Source organism: Platichthys flesus, chromosome 12, assembly GCF_949316205.1.
Source record: "Platichthys flesus chromosome 12, fPlaFle2.1, whole genome shotgun sequence".
NCBI classification, from domain to species: Eukaryota; Metazoa; Chordata; class Actinopteri; order Pleuronectiformes; family Pleuronectidae; genus Platichthys; species Platichthys flesus.
In genome coordinates, this window is record NC_084956.1 from 13,534,184 (window position 1) to 13,561,256 (window position 27,073).

Consider the following 27,073-nt stretch of genomic DNA (forward strand, 5'->3'; position numbering starts at 1 on the left):
ATGGCTCAGTTGACCTTGTGTTAACAATGTGGAAACATTTCATCTTTCTTACTAGTAGAGTAACACACCGTCAAGATTTGCTGTTATTAGCAGAACTTGGACAGATTTAGCCCGGGCTGCCAAATGCCTCCCTCATGCACACGCACAGTATTCACAGTGAATATGTAGCACTAGTGGTTTAAAGTCATTAGCTTTAAAATTTTGGAACTTTTACATAACTTTAGAACTTAATTTATTCTAAATATATGGACGCAGTGAAGTTGAGAATGAACTCCCCCGTAAAGTAAAAACTAACCCAAATGCTCAGAAAGCCACAAGTAGTGTTGGCAGTACCTGTAAGTGACCTATTTGGAAAACCAGACTTAGGATTGATTGCTTGACTTATAAGTAAGTCTTATTAGTAAAATAAAAACACTTGTGTCGTCTGACTTTCTGCTTCAAATTTTGAAGTGAAAACAGAGGGTGCAACAAAAAGGCAAATAAAAACTGCTGGTGAAGAAACAGCTTTCTAAAAAGTTTTCAGTGGAACCAGAACACCTCCAGCAGACACTCTGGGTAAGTAGTTTCACTTGTACGTGCACTTTTAGGGTACACGCCATCCCAGCACTGCCAGGTAGACACTGACCTGCTTCCTGTCTCAATCTATGACTGTATCCTGAGCTGAGACGGAACACTTTGCTGCCTGCCCTGTGCTGCCTAACTTTATTATACACACGTTTACTGCATTAGGTTTACTGCTGGGAACGGACGGTTAGTTAGTCTTATGGGGCAGACTGTTTCAAGCCTGGAGAAACAAAACAGCAGGACGGGGCCACACACTCGCCCAAGTCCAGTTTTAAGCACCGTTTTTTTTTTTTTACCTTTCCTTACATAATAACATTTTATCATGGATAATTATTTTGAGATCCAGGGTGAACATCTTGTATCAATATTTTTGCATTGTAACTGTAGTAATGTCAAGACACTTGCAGGCAAATAGATACATTTTTATAATCCTTAAAATGCTAAACAACATATTAATAGCATCTTAAAGGGGATTTTAACAATTTTATAAATTTTTACAATTTCATAAAAATCCTACTCCTTCACAGCTTTACCAGTGAATGTCCCTGGAGCTGTTATTCATATTAAGGTGCCATATGTAAGTTTTCTCTGCTGCTGATTGTGTCTTCTTTCCTGGCAGTGGGCGGATGGATTTATGAGACAGGGCAATAATGCACCATCTAAGCAGTCCTGCTCCTTCAGGTCACACTGGACTGGAAAGCTTACTCTTGCTAGAAGAGGAAAGAAGTTTGATGAGAAACTACCATCCTTTCTGGTTGATTTGAAAGTAAATTGCTTTTACTACCAGTGGTGGTAGTGAAAAAATGTTCAGGGGGGGCAATTGTGGCGATGATTGCTAAGGTGCTCTGTTTGATGGGTAAATAAACTCAAGTCAGCTACACGTTGTCTCATTGCATTACTTTTGCATAATTTTTTTCTGGTCACCTCACATAGCAAGACCAGCAGTAACCACAAGACAAGGATTGTTCCTTAGGCGTATGACGAAATCACGTTAGTGCGAGCCCTCCCGGGGGTCACATGGAACGCATTGCAGTTCCTGCAGTTAAAAAAAAATACGTTTTACAGTGAAAGTCTGTGAGCGCGATGGGGCCATATGGAAATCTACCTATACTCTATTAAACAGGGCTCTGCGCTGCAGATGATTGGATCATGATATTCAGAGGTAGCAGGCACGACAAACTGTCTTGATAAAAGTATAATTTAATATATTTAAAAAATAATAACGATCGTCATTAACATTTATCGCTATCATCTTTTTTTTCTTTGAGAGGGTGGCGCCCCCTATCGCCCCCTGTTGACCAGACACACCTGTTTATTGCTAACATTGGCTATGTGGCAATAGCAACACATTGGCATAGCCCCTTTAAGCCTCTCACAGTGAGTTATACTTCTTTGATACACTCGTCCTTAATACAATCTTAATCTCCTGAAAGATTTATGCACATCTATTATGAATGTATGTGTTTCTCTTGTCCTCAACCGCGGTGTCATACTGAGACAGCAAGCATTGCTCCAACACTGCGCATTTCAAAACAGCTCTGTGTGAAAAACCCACTTGATCTAACCGTTTAATGAAGTGAAAGACAAGAAATCTTTCAACACAAGAACAATAGAGCTCCGGGGCCATTAATCACTTAGTCATTGTCTGCCTGGTTGTCCCTTTATCACTGCGCTGCAGTCACCACCACGGCCATCGAGCCTTTTCTGAATCTCAGTGACGGCAGACGGATTTTACCACATTGTTTTGAGAATCTTTAAAAAGTGATATTTTTGAGGAGCCTGTTATTTTCCAAATTTCAATCAATATTGTTTTAGAAACCCCTTAACTCCAAAGTTTGAAGAGAATTGATCACCTGCATTAAATCTGCATTAAAATAGAAAATTCACATAAACCTTGGTAGACCTTGTGAATTTTAATTTTGTCTGTGCTATTGTATAGTTTGTTCCTCAAAGGAGTTGTGTTTGCTCAACATTGAGGCTATATAACCAATAAGTAGAGAATTATATGCATTTTTTATCTTTAATCTCAAACCTTGAATGTTTGTAGCTATGCCCCCCCCCCCCCCCCCCCCGTTATAAGCTGTCCAAAAGTTTTGAAGCATTCATTTTAAATTATGAGCATAATTACAGCAGTAACTTTTCAATGTTGTCACATTTAAAACCTTCTTCTGTCTTTTCTATTGTTTATGTCATGATCGGATTATGTTCATGCACATCCTACATGTCTCACAACTATTCTTCTTCATTTATCTATATTCATTGAATGGACACTGATCAGAATGTTGTTTTTTTTCCTGTTTTTCTACCTAGAGAGCTCGAGCTGTGGCAACATAGGTATGTGTAAAAAACTCTCAGTAAACATAGCATAAAGTAAATGCAGATGCATTTTCACCGGAGGCAGTTCTGTTCAATATCTGAGAAGATAAACTCCAGTGAAAGTACGTCCAAATGGAATTTAGGATTTTATTTTAAATAATTTGAGTGGGCTATGAAATATATCAAATATATATATTTTCTGTATGTGTGTATGTGTGTGCGCAAACTGTGTTTTTTTGCTATTTTGGTGTTTTAGAATGAATATTGAGTAAAAAGCCTTTTCCATTGCAAAAGCACTGATGATTCTGAACGATAAGGGAAAGAAGCTGCCACAAAATGCCGGGATTACTATTTGTGATCATCAGGTGTGTCAACATTCTCATCTTATCAGGCCATTTCACACCAGCTTGCACTCCAATGAATATTATTCCACATTATCATATATTGGCCAATGATCTGCCCGCTCCTTTACAACTCCCTTTGCAGCACATACTGATATTATGCAATTTGCCTTTTATTAAGATGCACAGTTCAGTGACATCCGATATCAATTTAGACGGAATCATGTTGATGCCAGTCTGATTTTAGACTGAAATAAAGGACGGGTTGGTGATTTGTCAAGAGCTCAGCTCCTGGAATTCTACCTTGACATTATAATAATCCTTTAATGGCTGCACCTGATGGAACATGATACGACAAATAAGGAACGCGGCTGCATGCTTCCGTGAGGATTAACGCCCATTTCCTGACATGGTCAAGGTTTGCCTTAATACCTTTGAGGATTCTTGTTCAAATCCATTATTCATCAGATGTGCACATGCACTCGCCTACGCAAACATTATCGGTAAACAGTTGCTTGCATGTTTATTTACACATAGTCATGAGAGTCCCTACGGCAGCATAGACTGAAGATCTCATGAATAGTGCAGATAAGAGTGGATGAAGACCTTTGAGAGAAGCTCGATCTTTTATCTGTCATGAATGCAGGAGTGTCGTGCAGCCTGTGATGATCCACTCACCCAATCTTTCACAGGGGATTTCTCAGCTTGCTGGGATCTGCTGGACCCAGTGGGCTGATATGAAGGTAGAATAAAGGGGCGCAAGGATAATGCTGTGTGCCGGACTTGGTCTGAGTGGAAGGAAGTGTCAAGTTGACAATCGACAAACCACAGTCTGGAGAAAAAAAAGATCAATACAAATATCAATGTTTGGAGAGACGCATCACTAATACCCATCACGACAGGTTTTTTAACACACACACACACATCAGTCATAAACGGATATTTGACACCTTGTCACCACTACATGTAAAAGGCGTTCAGCTGTGACATTAATGTCACCGAATAAATCATTCAGTGTAGTATGACATTTAGGTCACAGCCACAATGGTAATTAGACTAAATGTTCCCGTATTAGATTGTAGTTTGAAGCTGTCATGAAAACAAGAGTAGCATCTCTTTACCCTCTAACGTCAAAAATTGTGCTTTTGACAGATTGATTCATATCGTCTCAGTGTCATATCAGTGGACAATATAGGCAAACCAGAGCTTTGCGGATTTCCATTGATTCCAATAGAAAAGTGCAGACTTTTTGTCTAAAATCCTGCTTTGTTGCACCAACCGCTGATGATTTTGGTTTTGCATGGTTCCTGTATTTGCAGCAGCTTTGTTGTTTTGCTCCTTGAAGAATGTTTTTTATTTGCATCACATTTATGCTGTTGTATTTCTTTACTATTTATGTTATCAGGAGCATTTCTGAATTTGCAGCGTTTTTCTTAAGACGGAAATGTTTTTGGCCATGGCAGCATGTTTGCCCTTGTCAACCAGTGTGCAGAGCAGCGTCCATCTCATGCAAATAATTCACCATCTTCAACAAATTTGGCCGGTACAAAAGAAATAACGAGACACTGGCCATCACTCTGCGTTCTATTTATAAAGTGATATAATACAGACGCACTCAAAGACTGACAATTACAAAGACATAAGCTACATAAGCTGGAATAAGATTTGTCTTTATGGATCCCCAGAGGGAAAATGTTGATGTAAGAGTAGCAAAGCATATTCATGTGAGATGGTGAAACAACAAAGACAAAATATGGAAGGAGAAATTATATGGAAAATGGACTCAGACTCTACACAGCTGTATATCCAATGTGTATAATGAGCACCAAAAGTCAATTCTGAAGAGCAGAGTTCATCCTGGGAAATAAGTACAAAATATCACCATGGATAAGCCACAGTATGTGTCATTGGAGGAAATTCGAGTGGTTTGTCATAACGGCTTAAATCAGTGGTGTGATGACAAACATCTGCATCACTTCCTGCACTGGAGCCAAAATAGTCTAAAGACAGACTCAAAACGTGGGTTTCATAAAACAAACCTGTTTGTTCAAGCAATTGTCTACTTTACAAACCTGGAGCTACGACTATGAAAATGTACAACGAGAAGTACTATGCAAATACTGTGGAAAATTGTAGGAAAAGGATAAAAAAAATTAATTGATTCAATAATCCCTGGATCTATTGTCAATAAGGACCGAAGCAATTTGTTCCAGGCTGTTTGGTCGGCCTTTGAAATCCAGGTTTTAATCAGATTTTTGTCATGTTAATGCTTTTCCCATGCATCTTCAGTAGGGTCATTATGCTGGAGTCAATACAATCAGTAAGCTCATTTGAGCCGGACATGTGACCAGCTTCCTGATCCACACTCCTACGTTTCATTAATTCCTCCAAAATTAAATTCAGAGTTGCAATGTCCTTTCACTCCCTCCCAATCTAATGATTGTAATGATACAGATTTCTGAATTCAATCAGCTTTAATCTCGGGGATGCAGATGCTCTCAATAGGGAGAAAAAAATGCTTTCAGCTTGTGAGTGGTGAAACACTTAAGAAAAAAAAATGGAGCTACTTTAGAGGGATGAGGACATTACTAAAAAGGCAATTTGAGTATTTCCATTAAAATCCCTGCCCACTACGACCCCTCTGTTGTGGAATGAGACTGCTCCGTGGCTGTAAATTTTAAGTTCGAAAAAAAATATATTACGGGTAGAAACTTGTTGCTTCCCTGTGAAAACGCTTATCAGTTCATAAAAAAACTAGAACAGCGCCCTGAGAGCACATGTCTCCACCAAGGCTAATTACATATCTTGCCATATCAAAGCCTTGTTTACCACTAATTACCCAGAGTGTGGTGGCCTGTCATATTCTAATTTGTCCTGCTACAGTTTCGTAATAAACACCACGTAAAAATGTTGACACTTCCGATAAGAGATCCCCAAATTTGTGTTTTGGTCGGTTGCTGCATTGCGCAGCTTTGTGCAGAGCTACTTTCCCTGTGCTTGTTGACGCTATCGCTTTAAAGTTGTTGCTGTCCAACAGGCAGGCTGTCGGCTGCAGTTGTGCACGTACCAGCAAGTGGTATTCAATACGATACTCTCTCATGTGAGACCTTCTCTTTCCATCTTAATCCTGTGTACCTGTCACTCAATATCTGTTACTCACATGAGTGACCTTTGTGAGCATGTGTGTGCATGTGCACCCGGCTACTGCCCGAAACTGAGTAAATTCTGAGAAAGAAAAACTCTGGATCCGCCCATTTATCAGATCCTGATAAAATGGGCGGAATATCAAACAAACAAATACAGACACGCATTACATCCTTGACCGAGATAATTATGATTCATTTCATCATTATATCGTCCCAAAACTTCTAAATAACTTTATTTCTTAACTTATTTTGTGAGTTCAGTAAATGTTTTTCTCAATTTGTGTGTTTTTTGTCACTGTTTAATCCATAACTGTGACAACTTCCGGCAGCTCATAGTATTTTCATTTTTATGCTATCTTGTTTTATGCTACCCCCCCCCCTACCCCTGCAATGGAACAACGGACACTAGTTTAAAGAGCAGCTCGTGACCCCAAAGTGTGTTCCACCTCATTTGTCAAACATGGTGATGATTTGAGCCTCAATGGCTGCTATTGGAACTGGCATTTCTTGACAGTTGACTGAGCTGAAGTGCTTAGTTTCCATTGTAGATTGAACCTTTTTAAGACCTGTGTCGACAAACTGGTCTTATTCAGCATCTCCGTCTTTGTCCTGGTAGTTTTGTTAAACTATATATTTAAGGATATTATTACATTCAGTCTTCACTCATTTTACTGCCCCTCCTCAAAGCTCCACCCTCTGTCCACCCACCACACTAAATGTCCATCAGCTAGCGTGATTGAAAACGCCTGTGTGGGCGTTAAGGGTCATTAAGCCAGTTTTCTGGATTTTTTGATGTGATTAATGTCAAAGTGTAAAGTCATAGTTCTAAATCGCTGGAGGAGGATTTGAAGTTAAAAACAAAAACCAAAGTGTCTTTGAAAAAGAAGCAGTACCTCTAACTTATTTTCTATCAGTTCGCCAAATGAGTAAATTCATGCTGTTCCTATGGACTGAGATGCAAATTATTTCAGATTGCAGGAACAGTAACCTTATTTACATAGAACTGTACCCTGAGTATGTTAATATTGCGACGCCTGCGAGCTAGTTCTTCAGGCAACTCGAGCTGCGCTGCGCCAATCATGTCACATAAATCATGTGACATACCTCAATCTCCACAACCATCTATTATACACAGACACTAAATCTGTTGTAATAAATATATTACATGATCGAACGTGAGTTGTCTGACAGAACTGAATGTATTTGTCTGCCAGCTCTTGTCTTTGACCGTTGGATATGTTTCTTTATATCCAGTCTTTCTGAAAAACCAAGAAAGGAAGCACCGGCCTTCAAGGCTGTGCCCGGCATCTTGGCTGAAACCCCACCACCAGACTACCATAACAACTTACTGTAACTTCAAAGTGAGCAAAGCAGAATAACATACATTTATATGCTTTTCTTCTTCAACTGTTGTTTGAAGGGACAGACAAAATAAACAGTTTCAATATTTACGTTGTGTTTGAAGAAGTCAACTACAAAGTATAAAACATTCAATTCATATTTTTATTTATTCTGCATCTCAACAAGTACGTACATGTTATTTGACAAGTAAGATAATATTATGGTTTTTCTGAAAGTACCTTTTTTTCTCCCCAATTGGCGTTGAAATGTGCCATTTACTGTATCTATTGTGTCTGCATGGAGTGGTTAATGATGTCTGTGGTCACATCACATCAACAGAAACGCAATCAGCAGAAGAAGAGGTAGATACACCGCTGAAGCTGTAAGTAAAGTACAATATATTTTTTACTGATGAGTATCTTAAGTAAATTAGTTTTTTTTTAAGGATTACTTTGGATAGAGAGAGATTACAAATGTATAGACAATAAAAAAAAGCTGCCTTTATCCTGTATGATTCCAGAAAGATTAGACCTCTATTAATCTTAAATGTTCAATCTCTCTGTCTTGACACTGTAACCTCCAACGTTTAATAACATCCCTATTTGGTTAGGCTTGGTTACTGCAGTAAATAGCCCCCTGATAGAAAAAGCCCAATTTATTTTGATGTGTATTTTTTCTTATTACAAAGTTAATGATGTGTAGGGTTTTAACTATCGTGTATCATCCAGTTGCTATTGTACAAAAGAATGTTCATTACACACAGATTCAGAGCTCTAGTAAACATTCTCCATCAGTCAGACGCTCCAGTCTTTTGAATCCTACAGGTTTTTAAATGTCTTCCTTTTTTAATTCTACTTCAAGCTACTTGCAGTTTTTTTATTATGTAAACTTTGAGCTTGCAGAGTTCCCATGTGAACAAATCCCATATGTGGTTTCCATTGGACTTCCAAAAGTAACATCAGCCAATTTTAGCTAATAAAACAACACAAAGGGTAATAACATTTAAAGTTGTTAACATTTACTAGAGCTGCTATTATTACCAATTTAAGGTTTAATGATTATTAAAAGCAACAATATTTAGTTGTCAGACACTAAAATTCTCTGCTGAATTTATTCCCCAACACTTTTTTGGTCCAAAAAAAATCAATTCTTCACTGAAAGTTACACATCAGTGTGCGAACCCATCTGTTTAGAGATACCTCTCAAATGTTGTAGACTTTTAAAATTAATATATATATATATATATATATATATATATATATATACATATATCTTCATTCAAATATCTGTTCACCATATCCACTAGCAGAGCCAAATTACTAATCATATTCTGTCCGAAAAATATTATTAAAGGGGAGAAAAAAAGAAATGACAGGAAACAGTCTTTTCTCCGTATGATCTTTTTAGAAATGTGGGAGGTTTCAGTTCCCATGAAACACACATGGAAGCTTTCCACCACTGAATTGAAAGACAAATTGCATTACGATTGCACCAGACACAAGTCTGCAAATTCAATACGGGGCGTGACTCGTGTGAATGAAGCATGTGTCGGGCATGCTTAGCTGTGAGGGGAGGAAACTTTGATATATACAAAATGTTCACAGAAATAATCATTACGTGTGCTTTTATAGCAAAATATCCCTTGACGATAGTAAATTATCAATATTATTAAAACTGCACAGGTGATGATGCCCTATAGTTTATTTTAAACGTGCAAAATTAGGTTCTATGTTGACATTACCTTTATTAGATAGCCACTGGGTTAAGCCTCTGAAATGGGTTAATTACCAAATACAAATTACTGGGCTACAAGTGTAATCAGCAGCATAATTAATTGAATTATAAAAAGTAATATAATCTAAACCATGGACACTGCCACTTTTGAATTGTTTTGCTCTTGAAACGTCTAAAAGCAAATGAGGTGATGAATACTGAAAGAATTATTAAAACAACACTCAAGGTGAATCAACATATTCAAAAGTCTATAAAACAATCTGGGCTGATGAGAGCCTAGTTTGTAATCTGATGATGTCATCCCGGAATGTCAAGGCTCTTCACTGTTTCGGGACATGAGGTGAGGACACACAGCACATGCAGTACAATCAAATGACCACATGCACTCTTTTTTATTATTCCATTTAATGTTCTAGAGACTTCGAAACTTGCTGAAAGTTAGAATTAGTCACTTTTAAGATACTAAGCATCAACATGAAATATTCATCATGTATCATGTTTGTTCTTCACATATGCGGCTCATAATTTAACAATAAGTCCCTAATTACTCAGCAATTGACATTTCAAATACAACAGAGATAAAGACAGGGCTGTATTATGACCTTTTCTTTTATTCTTTGTATACGAAACTAGCAGTCCAGTGCTTTCATTATTTACAATCTTAGCATGCATTAGATATGAATGCATTGGAATATATTAAAACAAATGGGCATTCACTGAAATATATAATTCACATAATTATTTCAGAACAAATATCGCCCCAGTGATACGCACATATTTAGAAGAAAAATACTTATTTGAAAAAAGAAAAATACTGTACTGTGTGTAATGGGATTCTTTATTATATTATTCACTCAGTATGAAAACCTGCAAGACCCTGGGGAATGTAATGAAAAAATAATGTAATACTGCAAATGCCATAAAGACATTTCTAAAAAGCATTTAACTCTCCTTGAGGAATTATCCATTGAGCTTGATCTCATTATATCCGCTAAACTGAGAACTTGTAGTGCTGTTCAGACGTAACAGAGAAGTGATGTTGAGGCTCAAACCATCATAGTTTTTTAAACCAGGTAAATTCACAAGTGCCTTTAACAAGGTCATACTTTATTTTATTCTATATTTCTAACCATTTTGATTTGTATTCTTTATCTCTTTCTAAATGTCAATACGATCATTTTGAATTATTTAACTTATTACCTTTATTCCTTGTACCTCTTTTTTCAACACTTAATTTTACTTTAAAAGTGTTAAATTGCTGTCTTCTAATTTTGTCTCTGTTATTTGTAATGTCCCTGTGCAGCACCTTGAATCTCTGTGTTAAACGGGCTTTACAAATAAAATTGCCTTGCCTGCTATAGTGTTCTGTGTAGCCGACACTGACCCTATGTACACTGGGCAGACCTAAAACCCTCCCTGTCTGCTCAGTGTCTTTAGTGCCATCAATTAATCAATCAGGGCAGTTTTACAAGCCTCCCCCCCGAACTCGCCTGCGACTGCCATGAGTGTCCGGGGATGGATGCAGGCGGAGGCGGAGGCGCTGTCCAAGGTGCTGCATTCAGCCCCTCCCCGGCAGACATCACGGCGAGAGAGCGAGAGAGAGGGAGGGAGGGAGAGAGAGAGAGAGAGAGAGAGAGAGGGATAGAGAGAGAGAGAGAGACACGTGATCCTCGGTGTCTGTGGCTTCTGACAGTCGCTGGAGAAGCTCAACAGGGAAACCAGATTGCAGCGTTTCCCTCCACACAACATAACTGGATTTTCTCCTCCTTATTCTCCGTCCAGCGGTTTGATCCCCTCCCTCTCTCTTTCCACTTGCGTTTTTCGTCCCCTGGAATCGGGGAAACAAACTTGGGAGGACGAAATATGTGAGGTAATTGTTTTTTTTTCTTCTTCTCTCTTACCACTCACCCTGTAAGGTTTTTATTTTATAGTAGTTAGGGAGTAGAAAGTGGACGCGTCTTTGCCTGTTTCTCTCTCTTTCTCCCTCTCTCTCTATCCCTCTTCTCTGGCGGATGCTATGATTCACATGAAATCAGATCTTGATGAGGGAGGATTTGAAATAGATGCTCCGGAAAACACCGCGTTGTTTGTTTCTCCCCTCTCTCTCCCGTGCCAACTATTCAGGGTCCCGTAGAAGTAAAGGTGCGCACGCAAAGGTAACGAGAACGCCTCGTCCAGATTCTATAGTTATGCGCTGGAGACGCCGCATAACATAGCACCATAACCGTGCGCCTTTTCCAGCTGTCGTCCCGGCTGAGATGTTGAGGCATGTTATTGATGAGGTGATGGCGGAAACAGGAATCCTGTCTCGTCTCTGCCGATCATGTGAAACGATCGATTTCACAGGAGATTATCGCTCATATATCTTGTTTAAATCCTGGTGACGATTTAAATGTTTGACTGGCATTAATTCACATTTAAACGATCATTTCTGTCTGTTAAGTGCGATGCCTGTAATAAGTAAAGCGGATCCACCGTCCGGGCAGCAATGGCATATTTTCCCTCTTTGCGATGGAAAGTATTTGCGGAGATTTGGAATTATAAGTCTTTTCTTTTTCTTTTTTCGTTTCAGTGGTTTCATATACAGAATTCGTCTGATAGTACAAATTGAAAGTATAGTAATAAGAAGAAAAAACGATGTGTGAGGAGATGATTTTGGGGTCTGACTGAGACCTTGTATCAGCAGCTGGTTCGTCTTACACAAACCGACCACTGTGAATCAAATGACGCACTTCTTCCTCATGTTGGGACTTCAGCAGAGGGCAGGCCACTCTTGGAATGATGCTGATTATGACGGTGCAAGGCTGCAGAAGTTGTATCTAATTTTTAAGCAAAACTTATGTTGTAAATTAGTTAAAACCACCTAGTTTTCATATGTTCTATCTGACATGTCTGCAGGAATTTTAGATCAAACGTGTCGATTTACAAATCTGCAGGAATATGTCCATGTTTAGTTTTTTTTTGGGTGGGACTGCAAAACAGAATGATGCCCACACAGTGCTTGGTACTGAAATGAAGTAACGTGTCTCTGATCCGTGTGCTTACTGCTGCTCGGTGCTTCCTGGAAAGCCCCGGTGATATAAATCTAATGAAACTGCTTGTGTTTGCTGTAACAATGCCCTCTCTGGATATAAGTGCCTCATTGGTGCCTTTGCCTTAATCATAGCATTAAGTTTGGCTTTTGACCAAAGTGGATTAGGAGACCGATATGGCGAAAATGCTGATACTGTACTGAACTTGCTTTTCTTTTGCAGGGAGCTTTGCGAGTGAGGATCGCTCTTGCACAGAGACTGCTTCCCTTGCTGAGCTTATCGCCGGCGTGGCTCCAAAGGACATTTTCCCTCCTTGCTACAGAGGATGCCGGGTGAAAAGCCCAGAGCGAGGCTCCCAGTTACCCACCAAAGAATGTTGGCATGAACATGAAGATTAAAGCTGCCATTTCAACTTGAGTGAATTTGTGTACATTCTAGCCGGCTGCAGGAGGGACTGTTTAATAATTACCTAAATTACATAAAGTGTGCCCGATGGATATTTGAATCTTCGTCATTTTGCTGTAAACAGCCATGGCAGAGGGGACCTTTGAACAGTTCAAAGTATTTTGGCGCAGACAGTGAGAGGTTTGGCCGGTGGCCTGGACAGTTTGAGATAATGGTATTTGCTCCAGGAAATAAGTGCTGGCCGAGCCCATTGACATGCAAAAATATGACAGCAATTACTATTTTGTGTTAAAAATGCATCAGTTCACGCTTATATATTCATGTAGACAGTCAGTTATATGCCAGTCTACTCTCTCGCAATCAACCCAGTGCATATCCTGCCAAGGCAACAAGTAAATTCAGCTCGATAAGTCCAATCCACTTGCACAGAATCTGTGATCACACAATGGTTTTACAAAAGCCACATGGCGCCCACATCCTATGGGCTGGGCTGCTCATCTGCTGCTTTGTAGAAATAGCCACTTGCCTAGAATTCACAGGTGCTGAGGGACAGTGGGCACGATTTCCAGTGTGGAATGCGTGTTGCGAAAGTGAAATGAGCTTCAACATGAAAACGAAGAGTTCCCACGGGCTGCTGGTTTACTTCGACGACGAGGGATTTTGTGACTTCTTAGAACTTCTCATCCTGAACGGCAAACTCAGCCTGCGATTCTCCATCTTCTGTGCCGAGCCTGCGACCGTCGTGTCCGACACAGCGGTCAACGACAGCCAGTGGCACGCGGTCACGATAAGGAGAAACTTTAAGAACACAACCCTGATGGTGGACAACGAGATAAAGTGGGTCGAGGTGAAGTCCAAAAGACGGGATATGACTGTTTTCAGCCCTTTGTTTGTCGGCGGAATACCACCGGAATTACGATCTGTGGCGTTGAGACTGACGTCGGCTGCCGTCAAGGACCAGCCGCCTTTCACTGGATGGTTAACGGACATAAAGGTCAACAACACGGAGTCTGTAATGCTCGACAGTGAGGGGGTCTTGCACGACCTCTGCGGTATGGCCAACATGTGCTTAAATGGAGGAGTCTGCAGTTTAATTAACGATGAAGCGACTTGTGACTGCTCTCAGACTGGCTTCCAGGGAAAGGACTGCAGTGAAGGTAAGACATCTGGATTCCGTCGAGACAACACAGTCGCTCCAACATGTCGTCTGTGGCATAAAGCCAAGTGCCTTATCATAATTACCATCCGTCCTAACGTAACGCATTCCCTTCCTGTACGTGGCTACAGCCGTGTGTTTGCATCAGTCTTAGGATGTGTGCCATTGATCTGCGATATGCACTTTTAATGAGTGAGGCTGCTGCAAGGCCTCATTAGCCAAACATGCAGGTGTTCTCCGTCCCCTAAGGTGTCGCCCATTCTCATCAAACAGGTCAGTGGGGATTGGTTGACCTATGAAACATCATCTCCAATGGTTTACCTCAAATGCTAGGGAAGCAGTAATCATTCAAACGTCAGTTGGAGTAAACATGAGAGATATAATTGACTTGAAAACAGATTTATTCACTTGGGAACAGAGGAAACCACAAGTAGTAACCAGGTGAGGTTTGTGTATCAGTTGCCCAGTGGATAAAAGCATCGTCAATAAAACTCTGATACCTAAGCGCAGAATTCAGATCAATCGTTGTATAATGTTCTAAATAAAAGCGAAAAAACTCCCTCAAAGCGGTGGCCCTAAATGTTTGAATAATACCAGCAGATAAAATCGTCCTCTTTCAGGAGGGTCAGAGATCCTGGATGTCTTTGAAGGCAGGGAGGATGACGCGGTCCAAAGTTGCGATGATGATATCAGGATCCGTGTTGCCTCTCATCCTCAGCATTGCTTGTACAGAAACTGTATCAGTATTCAGGGTATTCAGTGCAGAGCTTCCCACAGGTTGGCAGCTCACTGCTGTGGCAGGGAGGAGCAGGTTTGTTGGTCAGGCCGAGTGCTGATGGGGGGAGGGGTTTGAATGTTTATGTAATTCTTAAATGTACAGACGCACAGAGGGACTTTAGCATGTCCTTATATGGCCATACACCATTTACATTTCGTATAATGAGCTCACGTGTCTTTATTCGAGCTCATATCTCTTTTCTTTAACAATAAGCTCATTAGGAATGGGTTGGATGACCTACTGCTGCAGCATAAGATATTCTCTTCTGATTGCCATTAGTTCTTGAGGCAAATACGAAACACCATAATTAAAATTGGCCTCTACGCACTGTGTTTTATTTTCTGCTCTGTTCATGTTTTGTTTTTTAGGGCGGGGACGCGTAGGCTCTTTTACAGACCTGGTGCACTGACACACTGAGTGATGCTGTAGTTCACTAACAGGATTTCAGTGTTGAGCAGCATTAAAGTCTTTGTTTATTTAGACGTCGCCACATCAGTGAGAAATCGTGCGATGTATTGCCGCGCTGCTTCAAAGCGCACTGAATAAATCTAGATCAAAAATGAACTGTGGCAGTAAATATTCTTGGGCATGACACCCGGATGAGGTTACTGTTCTCTCTCCTGCTCCTTTTTTTTTAAGTGCAGACTTTCTGCTTGTTTAATCACAAGTCTTTAACTGTTATGTGTTTTACTCGTCTTGCTACTCTCTTAGATTTAAGATTTGATTAATGTTAAAAGTAAAAACTGTACATAAAATCCTCGTCCTCACTGGACAGTGATATTAAAAGGCCAACAAGTCGATGCAGTTCACTGTGAAGCATCAGTCTGCATTTGGCATCGAAATTTCATAAAGACGTTACATTCGTTGATTTTATTTTGGCAACAAGAGTCACACTAAACAGGCCTCTTTAGAAGATTATTCATATTATCAGACATTACAAATCACTATGAACACTAAGTAATTTATGGTAGGCAAACGGTCCTTCAGGGAAGGAGTGATACATTAGGAAACTAATGCAATAAATTGCTGATGAATCATAATGAAAAACACACCAGCAATTTTTTGAATACTCCAATATGTATCTTCATTTTCACATCACTGGGTTCAGTCATAAAGTATTACTCAATGCCCTGCCTTCTTAACTCAATACCACTTGCCTCAAATACAACTGACATATTCAAAATATCATGTAAATGAATAAATACTTAAGAAACTCCAAATAAATAAACCCCCTCCCTGTACTCTAATGGCCTATCAACTTAATTTCAATATTTCATAGTAAGGTGTGTGTTTGTTAGTGTGTGTGTGTGTGCGTGTGTGTGTTTGTGTGTGCGTGTGTGTGTGTGTGTGTGTTTGTGGGTGCGTGTGCCTGTGTGTGTGCGTGTGTGTGTGTATTTTATGCTTTATTAGTCGAGAAATAGTAGGAAAAGAGGAACAAAGATATGCTTTTGATGTTAATAGTTCTACACCAGTGAAATAACTAATTGATTATTATGAGGATGAACAGTTTGAGCTCTGTGTTGTGAATGTAGACTGGCAACAGGGAAGAGAAGTGTGATGGTCATGCCAGTGAAGGTCACATGTATTGATCTATGTATGCACACTTAGGGGAGTTGATTATCCTGTGCAATTTCATGAATTGGACTTCAATGTGCTGGACTCTCTGTGATACACACTTATTCTCATGAGTAAATCTTAACACACTCACAAATAGACTAATACTGTTCAATAAACCCAACTCTACAGACAAAAGATTTTAGGTTTGAAACACAGACTATTAAACAGTTTATCCTATTTCTAACTTTTCCACAATGACAAAAACTCTCATTCTATTTATTTAGCAGTTGTACGGAATAGATAACTCATGCTGCAACTTGCAGGATGGTGGGAGGGGAAACCACTCAACCTGAGGAAAGATCCACCGTCGCACGTCTGCTCACTAAATCCGTATACCTTGCCTGAATTATCACATCAAAATACGCACGACAAACTGCAGGTTACCAAACGCGAGTCATTAGATCCACTAGATAACACAACAGACGCCTCAAAGACAAACAAGCTATCAGTCAGTGGGGTTGTCTGCTGCTGTCACAGCAGATCCAGCCACACAGCACAGTGTGGGACTGAAACCCCTCTCTCAGACATGCTCCTCCTCTGTTTGACGGAATTACATCAAACATGCAGGCAGGCGCTCAGTTAGAGTTACACAGATGAGCAATCGCCCCCATTCATGAGTGTATAACTGAGTTTAAAAGGTTTGGGAGTTTAGAGAGGCAGAGGGTTACGTCATTATCTGTATCTGGTGTCAATGGTTAGCTGATCGGTCTGGATATAGATGTTTTGCAGACTAAAACCACAATAGATTTTTTTGGGCAACTTTGAGGCACTGCACCAGTCCTGCACATGATTGACTAGTTCTTACAGTAGAGATATAAAACGTCAAAGGAAGTGGAAATAAATCGATTTTACTCAAGCCCGGGCAACATCCCTCATCGAGTTTAGTGGAAATCCCCTCAGTACTTTTTGCATAATCCTGCTAAGTAACAAACAAACGCTGATAAATATATGATCTTGTTGCTCTGCTTCGGTTTTCACCACCTCCTTTATCACGATTCTCTCTCTTCGCCAATCAGTCACTTACTCTGCAGTTAGGTGTTGGGTAGGTGGTGAACAGTGTGTTCATCACAGCTTTTTAAGCTCCCTGCTTCTGTTGCAAAAAGCGTTAATGAAATTTCTTGATACCTTTCATTCGTTTGAGCTCTGAACTCTTAACATCAACTGCATTTTATAATTCAATCAGCCATGTTTTCAGACAATATAAAAGACCATATAACTTAGCAGTACTACCTGCAATGAAGAAATACCGGCCGCTCTTTATAGCTCGTTTTAAATGGCCCTAATATTCCAAGATGTAGAGACTAAATTCCCAGCGGAGTCATCTATGTAGAAACTGTGTGAACTCACGGTTCCTTAAGTCACTTTGGATAAAAGCAAATTGTATGTCTTCCGGATTCAGCTAGAACAAGGTTTTTGCGGTGCTGCATTATAATCACAGAATATGTGGTAGCCCTGAAAATGTTTCTGTAAGTGTGATCTGAATTGCTGCAAAAACAGTTTTTTCCTGTATTTATTAAGATTAAAAATCTTTTGGAAGCTTCGTTATCTCTTATTCATCAATTAAAACCAAAACACAATGTTTCCCAGATTAAAGGAAAAGCTTCAGCAGGATCATTTCTGTGGTCATCTGTCAAAGCACCCGTAAACAAATATTAAAGAGGCCTCCTTTTGATAAGATTTGATTTCTCTCCAAAAAGACCTGCCAAAACTGTTCACTTTATTCTCTGATTAAAAAGATACAAATATTTTGGATCAGACTCAAAACCGTTTCAACATTTTTATTTTGCCATTAAGTTGCTTGTCCAGAATCAATGTTCAGCAAAAGCACAAACACAGATCCAGCTGTAAAGTACATTGAAGTTTGAAATGTAACCGTCCATTAAATCATTTCAAAGCTGTTGCTACTCTGATTGGATGAAGGATTACAGGATGTCAATCCCTCGCCAGCAGCACATCACACACTAAATCGCATGTCACCATGACTCATGACTGAATGATTATATTATGTTTTATATTCATATATGTACCGTAACTACTACTTGCTTGTACCTTAACACATATCTTCACTGCAAAACAGAATCATTAATATTCTGTCAAGTTGCTTTCTGTCCCCATAAGAAAAACAGGTCCCCACAACATGAGTAATACCTGAACCATACGCACACATAAACACACAGATAAACGCACACACACACACACACACACACTTAAATCCCTTTGATCGGTTAAAACAATTATTTAAATGCACTGTTCTTTGGCCACTAAGTTCCTAGAATCTGTCCCCTTGTTTCTCATTAGGGAAATAACATAGATGCATTGCATGGCTCCATATTTCATCCTGGTAAAAAAATAAATAAACAAGTGATGTTGTTTATTTCATTATACATTAGCCAAATATAAATCAGTGCAGGTAGAAAAAAGAAAAAAAAGAAATTAGGGCAAAACTCAGCTGAGACTGCACAACACGTTATTTTTCATTTAGTGGGCTACGCTACTGACAGGATGGTTGACGGTAAATAACTGATTGAACTGCACAATCATTTTTTATTTTGGCTGAGAGCGTCACTCCAAGGTCCTCGTGAAGATGTAGTTCGAACTCCCTGTAGCTAACGTCACGTATTGTGGGACAGGCAGTCAGAAAACGACCACTTGATTTATCTGCTAATGCGTCACGACAGGGTATCAAGAATGACTGTTGCCCACATCAAGGGAGATAACCTCACAACTATTCTCACATTTTGAATCATGGTTAACAGCGGACTTGGTTGTTGTTGTTGAACATTTTGGATCAACTTAGCAGAACAAGAGATTTGTTCTGAAAAGAATGGTGCAGTGTTTGTGTGTTGGCCATGGTTTGGTCTTTGTTGATGCAGCCGCAGTAAGTTTCATTCAGAACAACCAGGACTCTCATTACCTATTATTACACCACTTGGTATTTGGAGGAGGAGGAGGAGGAGGAGGCATGTAATGTCATAATGCAAATAGAACATCAGAGGTTGTGTTGTTTTTTCACAGCCGTGTCCAGCCTACATCTTGATCAGTGAGATTTCTCTTTTAAAAGATATAACTTGCACAAATGTACAATTAATGTAAGTATAAACCAAGATATAAACAAGAGAAGGCATAGAAAATACAAATTAAACACTGCCCAGGGTAACATTATCCTATCTAGTGCATATTGTCGAATGTACTGTTTTTAAATTTAATTCATGTTTTGTTTATTTACTGAGATATTACAAAAAATAAGTAAGTAATGCCATTACGTTACTTTTTTATCAAATCATTCACTTCAGTTTCAGTTGAATGAGATTCCAAAATATTTAAAATGTTAAAATGTTAAACTTTTACAATTAACAATTTGGGAATTATTTGTGAGATCTTGCACCAGAGAGTTGCAATAACTTACCATTCTCACATATATAAATGATGGTCCTCTAGATCAGTGATTCTCAAATGGGGGTATGCGTACCCCTGGGGGTACTTGAAGGTACTCCAGGGGGTACTTGAGATTTTGTTTTTATATATTTAAAATTAGCATCCATTCAAAAATCCTTGAAAAATTGTTATTTAACAAACATTCAATAAATATAAGTGTAAGTTCATGAACTAAATTTTATATTCAGTAGGCTTTTCAATTTAATTATCCTAAAAAAACAGAGTCTCCCCCATACCGATGGTTTGACCCAACCTGTCACACGCCAACTGTCATCACCTGTCATCACCTGCCTTGAAAACAGCAATGCTGCTGAAACACGGAGGGACAAGTACCAAAGAAGGCGAAACCAGAGCAGAGAGCCTTCCCTAAACAACACCGTGAGAGCTTGTGCCTCTTCGGAGCCTTGCTAAAACGTAAAAGTTGTCCGTTGTGAAGTTAATCATTCATAACAAGTCCGCGTCACTACCGGTACCCTTTCAAAATAAAAGCATGTAATACAAAAGCGGAAATGAAATTGTATGACCTTAAAGCGAGCAAATATTTCACAATAAAATAACAGAAAGACACTTCAACAATATTAACAATAACATAGATTGGGTTATTTACACTTTTTGTTTTTTCTGTGGGGAGAGATTAGCCAGCAGTGGCATTAAGCCACCACATCTTCAACGGTATCTCCAGACAAAACATGAAAGTCATGTTGGTAAGCCACCTGAGTTTTTTAAGAGGAAACTTTCTGAATTCAGGTCATCTCAAGACACGATGCGAAAAGCCTCCCCGAAGCAGAGGGAAACAAGCTACCTGTCAGTATTTTTTTCGATCCTTAAAGAAGATATTTTAAGATGATAAATATTGAAAAAATATGTTTTGAGCTAATCTTTTATTTTAAACTAAGTTAATGATTTATTTTTTGGGAAGAAGTGTTTAGCTATAATTAAGTTCCCAAAAGAGGTCACTTTAAGTTGATAATTATTTTGATGTGCACAAATCTTTATTTATATTGAGATAATAATAGTTATTTTTTATATTTTTTTTTTATTTCGAAATAGTTCAAGAGAGACCACTAAAAATGAGCAATGTTATGGACATTGATGGAGTTTTAAAATGCTTTGCGCTGGTTAGGGGGTACTCTGCAGAATTTTCTCTTCGAAAGGGGTACGTCACTGAAAAAAGTTTGAGAACCACTGCTCTAGATGGTTCAAACTTTAGTTAGATATTTCCAACAAATGGCCCCTCTGCCTGGGAAAACAAAAGATAAGTAAATGCTGGTATGGTTGTGCACCAGTGCCATTCTAGTTCTTTGTGTGTTTGTAACTATGAGCGAGTCCTTTGAAATTTCACAGACATTTGATGAATTGTTACACATAAAATATAAAAACATAGATTAGTGCATAACAGATTTGTGACAGTGATGCTGACTGACTATTAAAACTGGCTGCTATAATCTTAATCAATACGCTCAGTCAATAAAGGGCTTATAAAATTGACTTTTTAAATGTATTTATTTATTGTCAATATTTAATTTATAGCAGCAACGGTGCAGCTCTTCTAGCAGGAAACTTGTCGGACTGTTCAGCATCTGGAAACTGTTTTTGTTTCTGTATGAAGGAACAAATGATTTCACAGCTCTGGCAAAGTATTGCACAGTTTGCACCAAGTTGTGTCCCCGAGGACATTTCAACTGGAGACACGGGAAGCAACAATAAAAAGGAGAAGTTGGAAGGGCTACATCTGGTGGCTGGACAATTGAAGTAAAAATGAATTTTTGGCCAATGACAAAGACAAATCGTTTGATCCCATAGAGTCCAACACTAGTAGGAATTATCTTGAGGACACTTAAAAAAAAGTAAAGTGTGTTATTAGTTTACATTGATGCACAGAACATAGGACGAGCATTGGTAACACAATTATCCCCTTGTCACAGTAAACACAGATAATGCACTGGGGATTGATTGATTCCAATAATGAGCTTGTGTTGGACTCCCCAAAGCCAACAATGCACTGCTTTGTATAAATGTCTCAATATGAAAGACATATATGGTTTATTTCTTTATCATGTGGCATTTGCGTTTGTCACTAACCTCACTCACATCCACACGCGCCCAAATGAAACAGCTTGGAGAACACACTGCGCTGGGAGATAAATTCTCCATACGAACGAGCGCTCCCTCTCAGGCACGTCTGTCATTGTGTGAGCACGGACCATGTGACCTCGGCGTATCTCTGAAAGTGTCACTCTGTCTGGGAGCCTCCTGCAGCTTCATTCAGTCAAAAGCAGATTTACAGTATACCGCTGTCTCTGAGTCCAAAGACAGATCGCCTATTGGGATCAAAAGATTAGAGGGATTTTCCCGGAGGATTTTTTGCCTTGTTTAAATACAACTGCACCCGACTGTCAAAGGGTGTTTGTGAAATTCTTTGACACCAAACTCTTCCTTTAACAGGATTCGTCCCTCGACACAAATAAACACATAAATGACACACACACACACACACACACATTCACACAAGCTTGTATTAAACTGGACAATACACTGTTATCTGGGCTTCTTAAGCTCATGGGGCTTACAGTATATCATGAGATGCATAATTCATTGATTGAACACTGTTATCTCTCAACAGCTGTCATGGAAATGAATGACATCTGCAAAAATTACAGCTTTAAACTCAATTTTCTTCTTTGTTTGCTTTTCACTTTGCATTTCTTTCTTTGCCGTCTGCACGGTTTGATCTTCTGTTTCAATAATGCTGTTCACAGGCGGGGGAAAAAAACCTTCTTTAGAATTCCAGGCTGCAGATGATTTTTTTTTTCTTTTTTTTTTCTTACTTTGAACATAAGTTGCCTTTGATGCTGCTGGTTGGGTGTCATCCTTCATGAGAGTCGTCTGAAATACTAAAAACAAGTCAAAAGTGCACCGACGTAATTTGAAAGCTGTCGTGCAAACGATCGAGTGAAGACAAATTCGTTTTCAGGAACAGTTCTCGTGACTTAAAAACTCTTAGTGAAAGCACCGGTGCATATACAGTGTACGTGACTGCAGTGTAGTGTCGGGTATGTGTCACATTTGGAGGAGTTTTTCGACTTTAAGTACAAGTAGGAGGCGGCTTCTCCTTCCTCTATATCTCTCCTCTTAATATAGATTGTGACTTACATAATGAGTTTGTTAAAATAGTACTGCAGTCAATTCAAATTTATCAGGAACAAATGAACAATGGTTGCATCAGGGACCTTTCTTACGTCTTTGCTGTCATTTCAAATCAAAAAGATTTAATGTTGAAGTTAAGGAGCCTTGTGGAAATATGGATTCATCACAGGGCCGGTGACAGCCTTCTCAACCTACTGCTGAGCATGTTTAGAAAAAGGAAACATTGGTGTCTGTAGCTCAAAACATTAAGACATGAAATGTTTCATAACTAGTTACATGAAGCTGAAGCCTTACTTACAACCTTGCAGTTTACATCGATTTCTTAATTCCTCTTCAGGGCCTAATGCTCAAGTGTTTAACAGCTACTGCATCGCAAAAAAATGAGATTTACTCTGCATCTGTAATACAATCCTAGATATCGTCAATCCTGGGATTAAGTTTATTAGAACTACTGTATAAGCTGGTCTGATTATCCTGTTGGATCCATCTAACCTACAGGATGTAAAAGAATGGAGAGGTCTTCAGCACATCTGCTGCCACAATCCTGTCTGTTTGGTCTGAATCCTTCTAAATATCTGAATAGGAATATATTGTCCACACACCATCTTTCCTGTGAACCTCATGGTGGCCGCATAATAAGATTAATTAAATTGACAATAAACTCTTGAACTTTGAGTGGATTTAATTAATTAATTGAATAAAACTCAAAGTTTAAAAATATTCTGTTAGTGTCTGTGGAGCCAGTCTCGTGAGAAAAAACAACAAACTGAAACATTTTAACGGTTAAAAAAAAAGATGAGAAAGTCTGTCCCTTTCCCTAAAACTCAATACTGTCTCTCTCCTGAGATAGGAAAATCTGTCTAATGGTCTTTATCTCACAAGCTACAACTTACCATAGTTGTTAACTTCTGTAAAATACTAATGGGAGTATTATTTTTTCTTTTGTTGCCCCCTGTAAACAGTTTTTGTTGTATAATCACAAATGTTTGTACATTAATTCTATTTCTGCCAAAATGGATTGGATAATCCAATTTTGAGGAACCCAATGTCAGTGGGGTAATTTCAAATAAAAGTGCTATTAATTATTTTATTCTCTTTATTGTTTGTGATCCTGCAGTTCACCTGCACAGGTGTAGGAGCTTTCTGTTTCCATGGGAGTGGCAGGTCACTCTGCCCCTTTCCTTTCTCCAGCCTTTTTGTTGCTTGAAGAGGATAATGGGGGAGATGGTGAGCTGTGTAATGCCACTAACCCTCCCCTGTTAGGTAGATGCATTAGGTTTGGTCTCTGGTACTAAGAGATGAGCCCCCACTTATATTCATTACTCTCTAAATTGTATTTTAACAACAAATCGATCCTCTGGTAGCTCTAACCTTTGCTGCAAGGCTTTTACATTTTCCCTTAAAGCGTCTCAGCGACAGGGGATTTTAGAGCAGCCTTCCTGATTGTATTTTCCATTTTGTGACGACTAATGAGCTGTCTATAGCTTCACTCCCCTCTCTTCTTCTTTGTTTTTGTTATAGGTATAATGATGACATTTCAACATCCTGATTAATAATACCGCAGAAAAAAGAAAAGTTCAACGAAAGTTCTAATTTTATCCAATTCGGTTTGAAATGATTTTAGAGTTTTGTGATTATCTCAACTGGGAAAATCACCAAACATGATGCCAGAAGTATTGAGCTTTTTAATTGTGTAGATGAATTTGATAATGCAATCCTCAATTGGCTAGACTAGAGTTACGATAACTGTGTGCTACCTTCGACTGGTTGTGGTGTGACATAGTATAGGCTGCTACATTTGGAAATTTGCATATTTAAAGACATATCTATGTCAGATATTTCTATTAACACATTTTTGTAAATATTTACAGATCAATATACACATTGTATTTTCTCTACACGTTTACAGATATATGTAAACATTTATTAATTGTTTAAATATTGCAAATACATTTACATATTTCATCATTTTCTCTACAGATTTACAAATCACTGTACACGTTCGGTTTATTTTTACATATTTACATTTAACATATTAAATATTTGTCTATACATTTACACATCTGTGTACACATTAACGGTTTTGCCTACATACATATGCTTGTGTGCACATACAGTAGATTGAGATGGTTACGCAACCCTCTGCTTACATTTGTAAATACTGCCGAGACAGCCTCACACAGATTGGGCAAACATGAGCGTGTGTTGTCCAATCCACTGATTTTGTATTGCATAACGTTACTTAACATTTTCAGTCAGTTACCTCTCGTTCTCATTTGCGGCTTTTAACCTTTGAAGTTCGCTGCAGCATCTTTAAAGTGATACTCTCAGAGAATTTTGTCAAGGCGAGGCTTTGACTTCCAGCTTTGCCACAATGAAACTTAGTGCAGCTGACCCACTTTCTCAAAGCATTGCGGGGCGTGATAAACTGCTTCAGTTTGAGGCTATTTAAAATGGAATTGAACTGCTTTCATTAGGAAGTGTCATTTGCTTAATAATTCAGAGTATTGAATATTATTTCACATATTACTTAATTTCATTTAATTACATATACATATTATACATCGTGCCCTTGTTTAAATTACCTTTGTCCCTTCTGAAAAGTTTGCTCAGAAACTACATCCTGAAAAGCGTCTGCATGAGAAGTTGCAGAACGTCAATGTCAAACTCTTTAATGGCAAAGGCTGAATATTTCTCTTTTTTTAAAAACACTGTCTTTCTAAGAGAAAATGGGGCTTTTTGTTTAAAAGCTGCGACATCACACAGACAATGTGGTTCTCTGCTGCTGAAATGATTATTTAACTGAAAGCAGGTCCTCTCAGGTGGTGGCGGTGATTCAGCAAAGAACTTTGGGTCCAGTTATAAATATTCTACAGGGTGTGGCTAATGTTGAAAAGTCTAAACAGAGGCTAATGTTGTGGCCCTAATTGTGGGGGCACGTACTCTACCTTGGCGATGTAGATATGAAGAAGGTAGATATCATTTGTACTCTTCAGTATTATATATGTGACAGAGAAGCAATAGAAAAAAGATAGGCTGGCGCAAACCATACACTTCTATCCCATTCGTGTTATTTTGGTTCAGTGAAATTGACCTTATCACAGTTAGCACCCCATAGGTCCCTTTTGGAAGAGAAGGGAATAACTAGTTAATTTGGGGGTATATTCACTTTAAGCTTCTTTACATGAAGGGAGGCTTCACACTGTAAATCCTGCTGAAACATGGTGATAACAGAGGGGGGAGAAATTGAGCAAACCTACACCGCTGCAATGCTGATGGCATTAGGAGCGGATGACAAAAGATTGATTCAGGCAGACAGCATGTGTTTTTTGAATTGCAGATAATGAATGAATTCCAGGTCTGTCGGGTCTCTTCAGCCAACTGCATTCTGGACAGACACGGACAACTCCATGACAGTTTGTCGAGCTGGCTGACGGTGGCCCGTGCTGCTGTGCAACACCGGATTGAGTAGAGATAGTTTGGCTTTTCACCAACTGTCACTTTGGCTTACATATCACCGGGCTCATAGTCGGAGGGTCAAGGTTATATCGAGAGTGTCAGTATTACATCTGCAGAAGCCAAATCCAACAGAAGGAAAACCCATCCAATTTATAGATTTATTCACCGTCCTATTTTTCTTTTGTCAAACACCAGATGTGTCATTCACTGAGGCATCAACTTGAATAGTAATGTAATTATTTTCCAAGAGCGATACACCCTGTGCATAATCAACGGCACAAGACCATCCGAGATGCAGTTTGCCTGATAGACAGTTGAGTGCATTTTGGTTTAGTGTTACCAGCACAATAGCACTGGGATCACTTTGTCAAGGGGATTAAATGGATTTACGTCTCTGGATTAGGATGTAACCAGCTGGCTACATTTGTAAAAGAAAGTGTGTGTTTGTGCCTGTGTGTATACGTGTGTGTGTGTGTGTGTGTGTGAGGGGGGGGGCTTGTTTTAATGGTTTCTGTCAGGTGATACTGCTGTTAGAGGAAAGCCTCTTTTCTACAGAACACGACCAAATGAAGCCTCATTTATTGTGGCCACAAAAGATTGCT

The 27,073-nt window shown here is 39.1% G+C and overlaps 1 protein-coding gene across 1 annotated transcript in view; it reads left to right on the forward strand.

Moving 5' to 3' along the window:
- The window catches only part of LOC133966586 (neurexin-1a-like), a 294,707-nt gene that overhangs the window by 33,884 nt on the left and 233,750 nt on the right, over window positions 1-27,073 (forward strand). Inside the window, 1 exon segment of the mRNA XM_062401563.1 lies at window positions 12,697-14,036. Coding sequence (XP_062257547.1) covers window positions 13,325-14,036 — 712 coding nt within the window. The 5' untranslated portion in view covers window positions 12,697-13,324.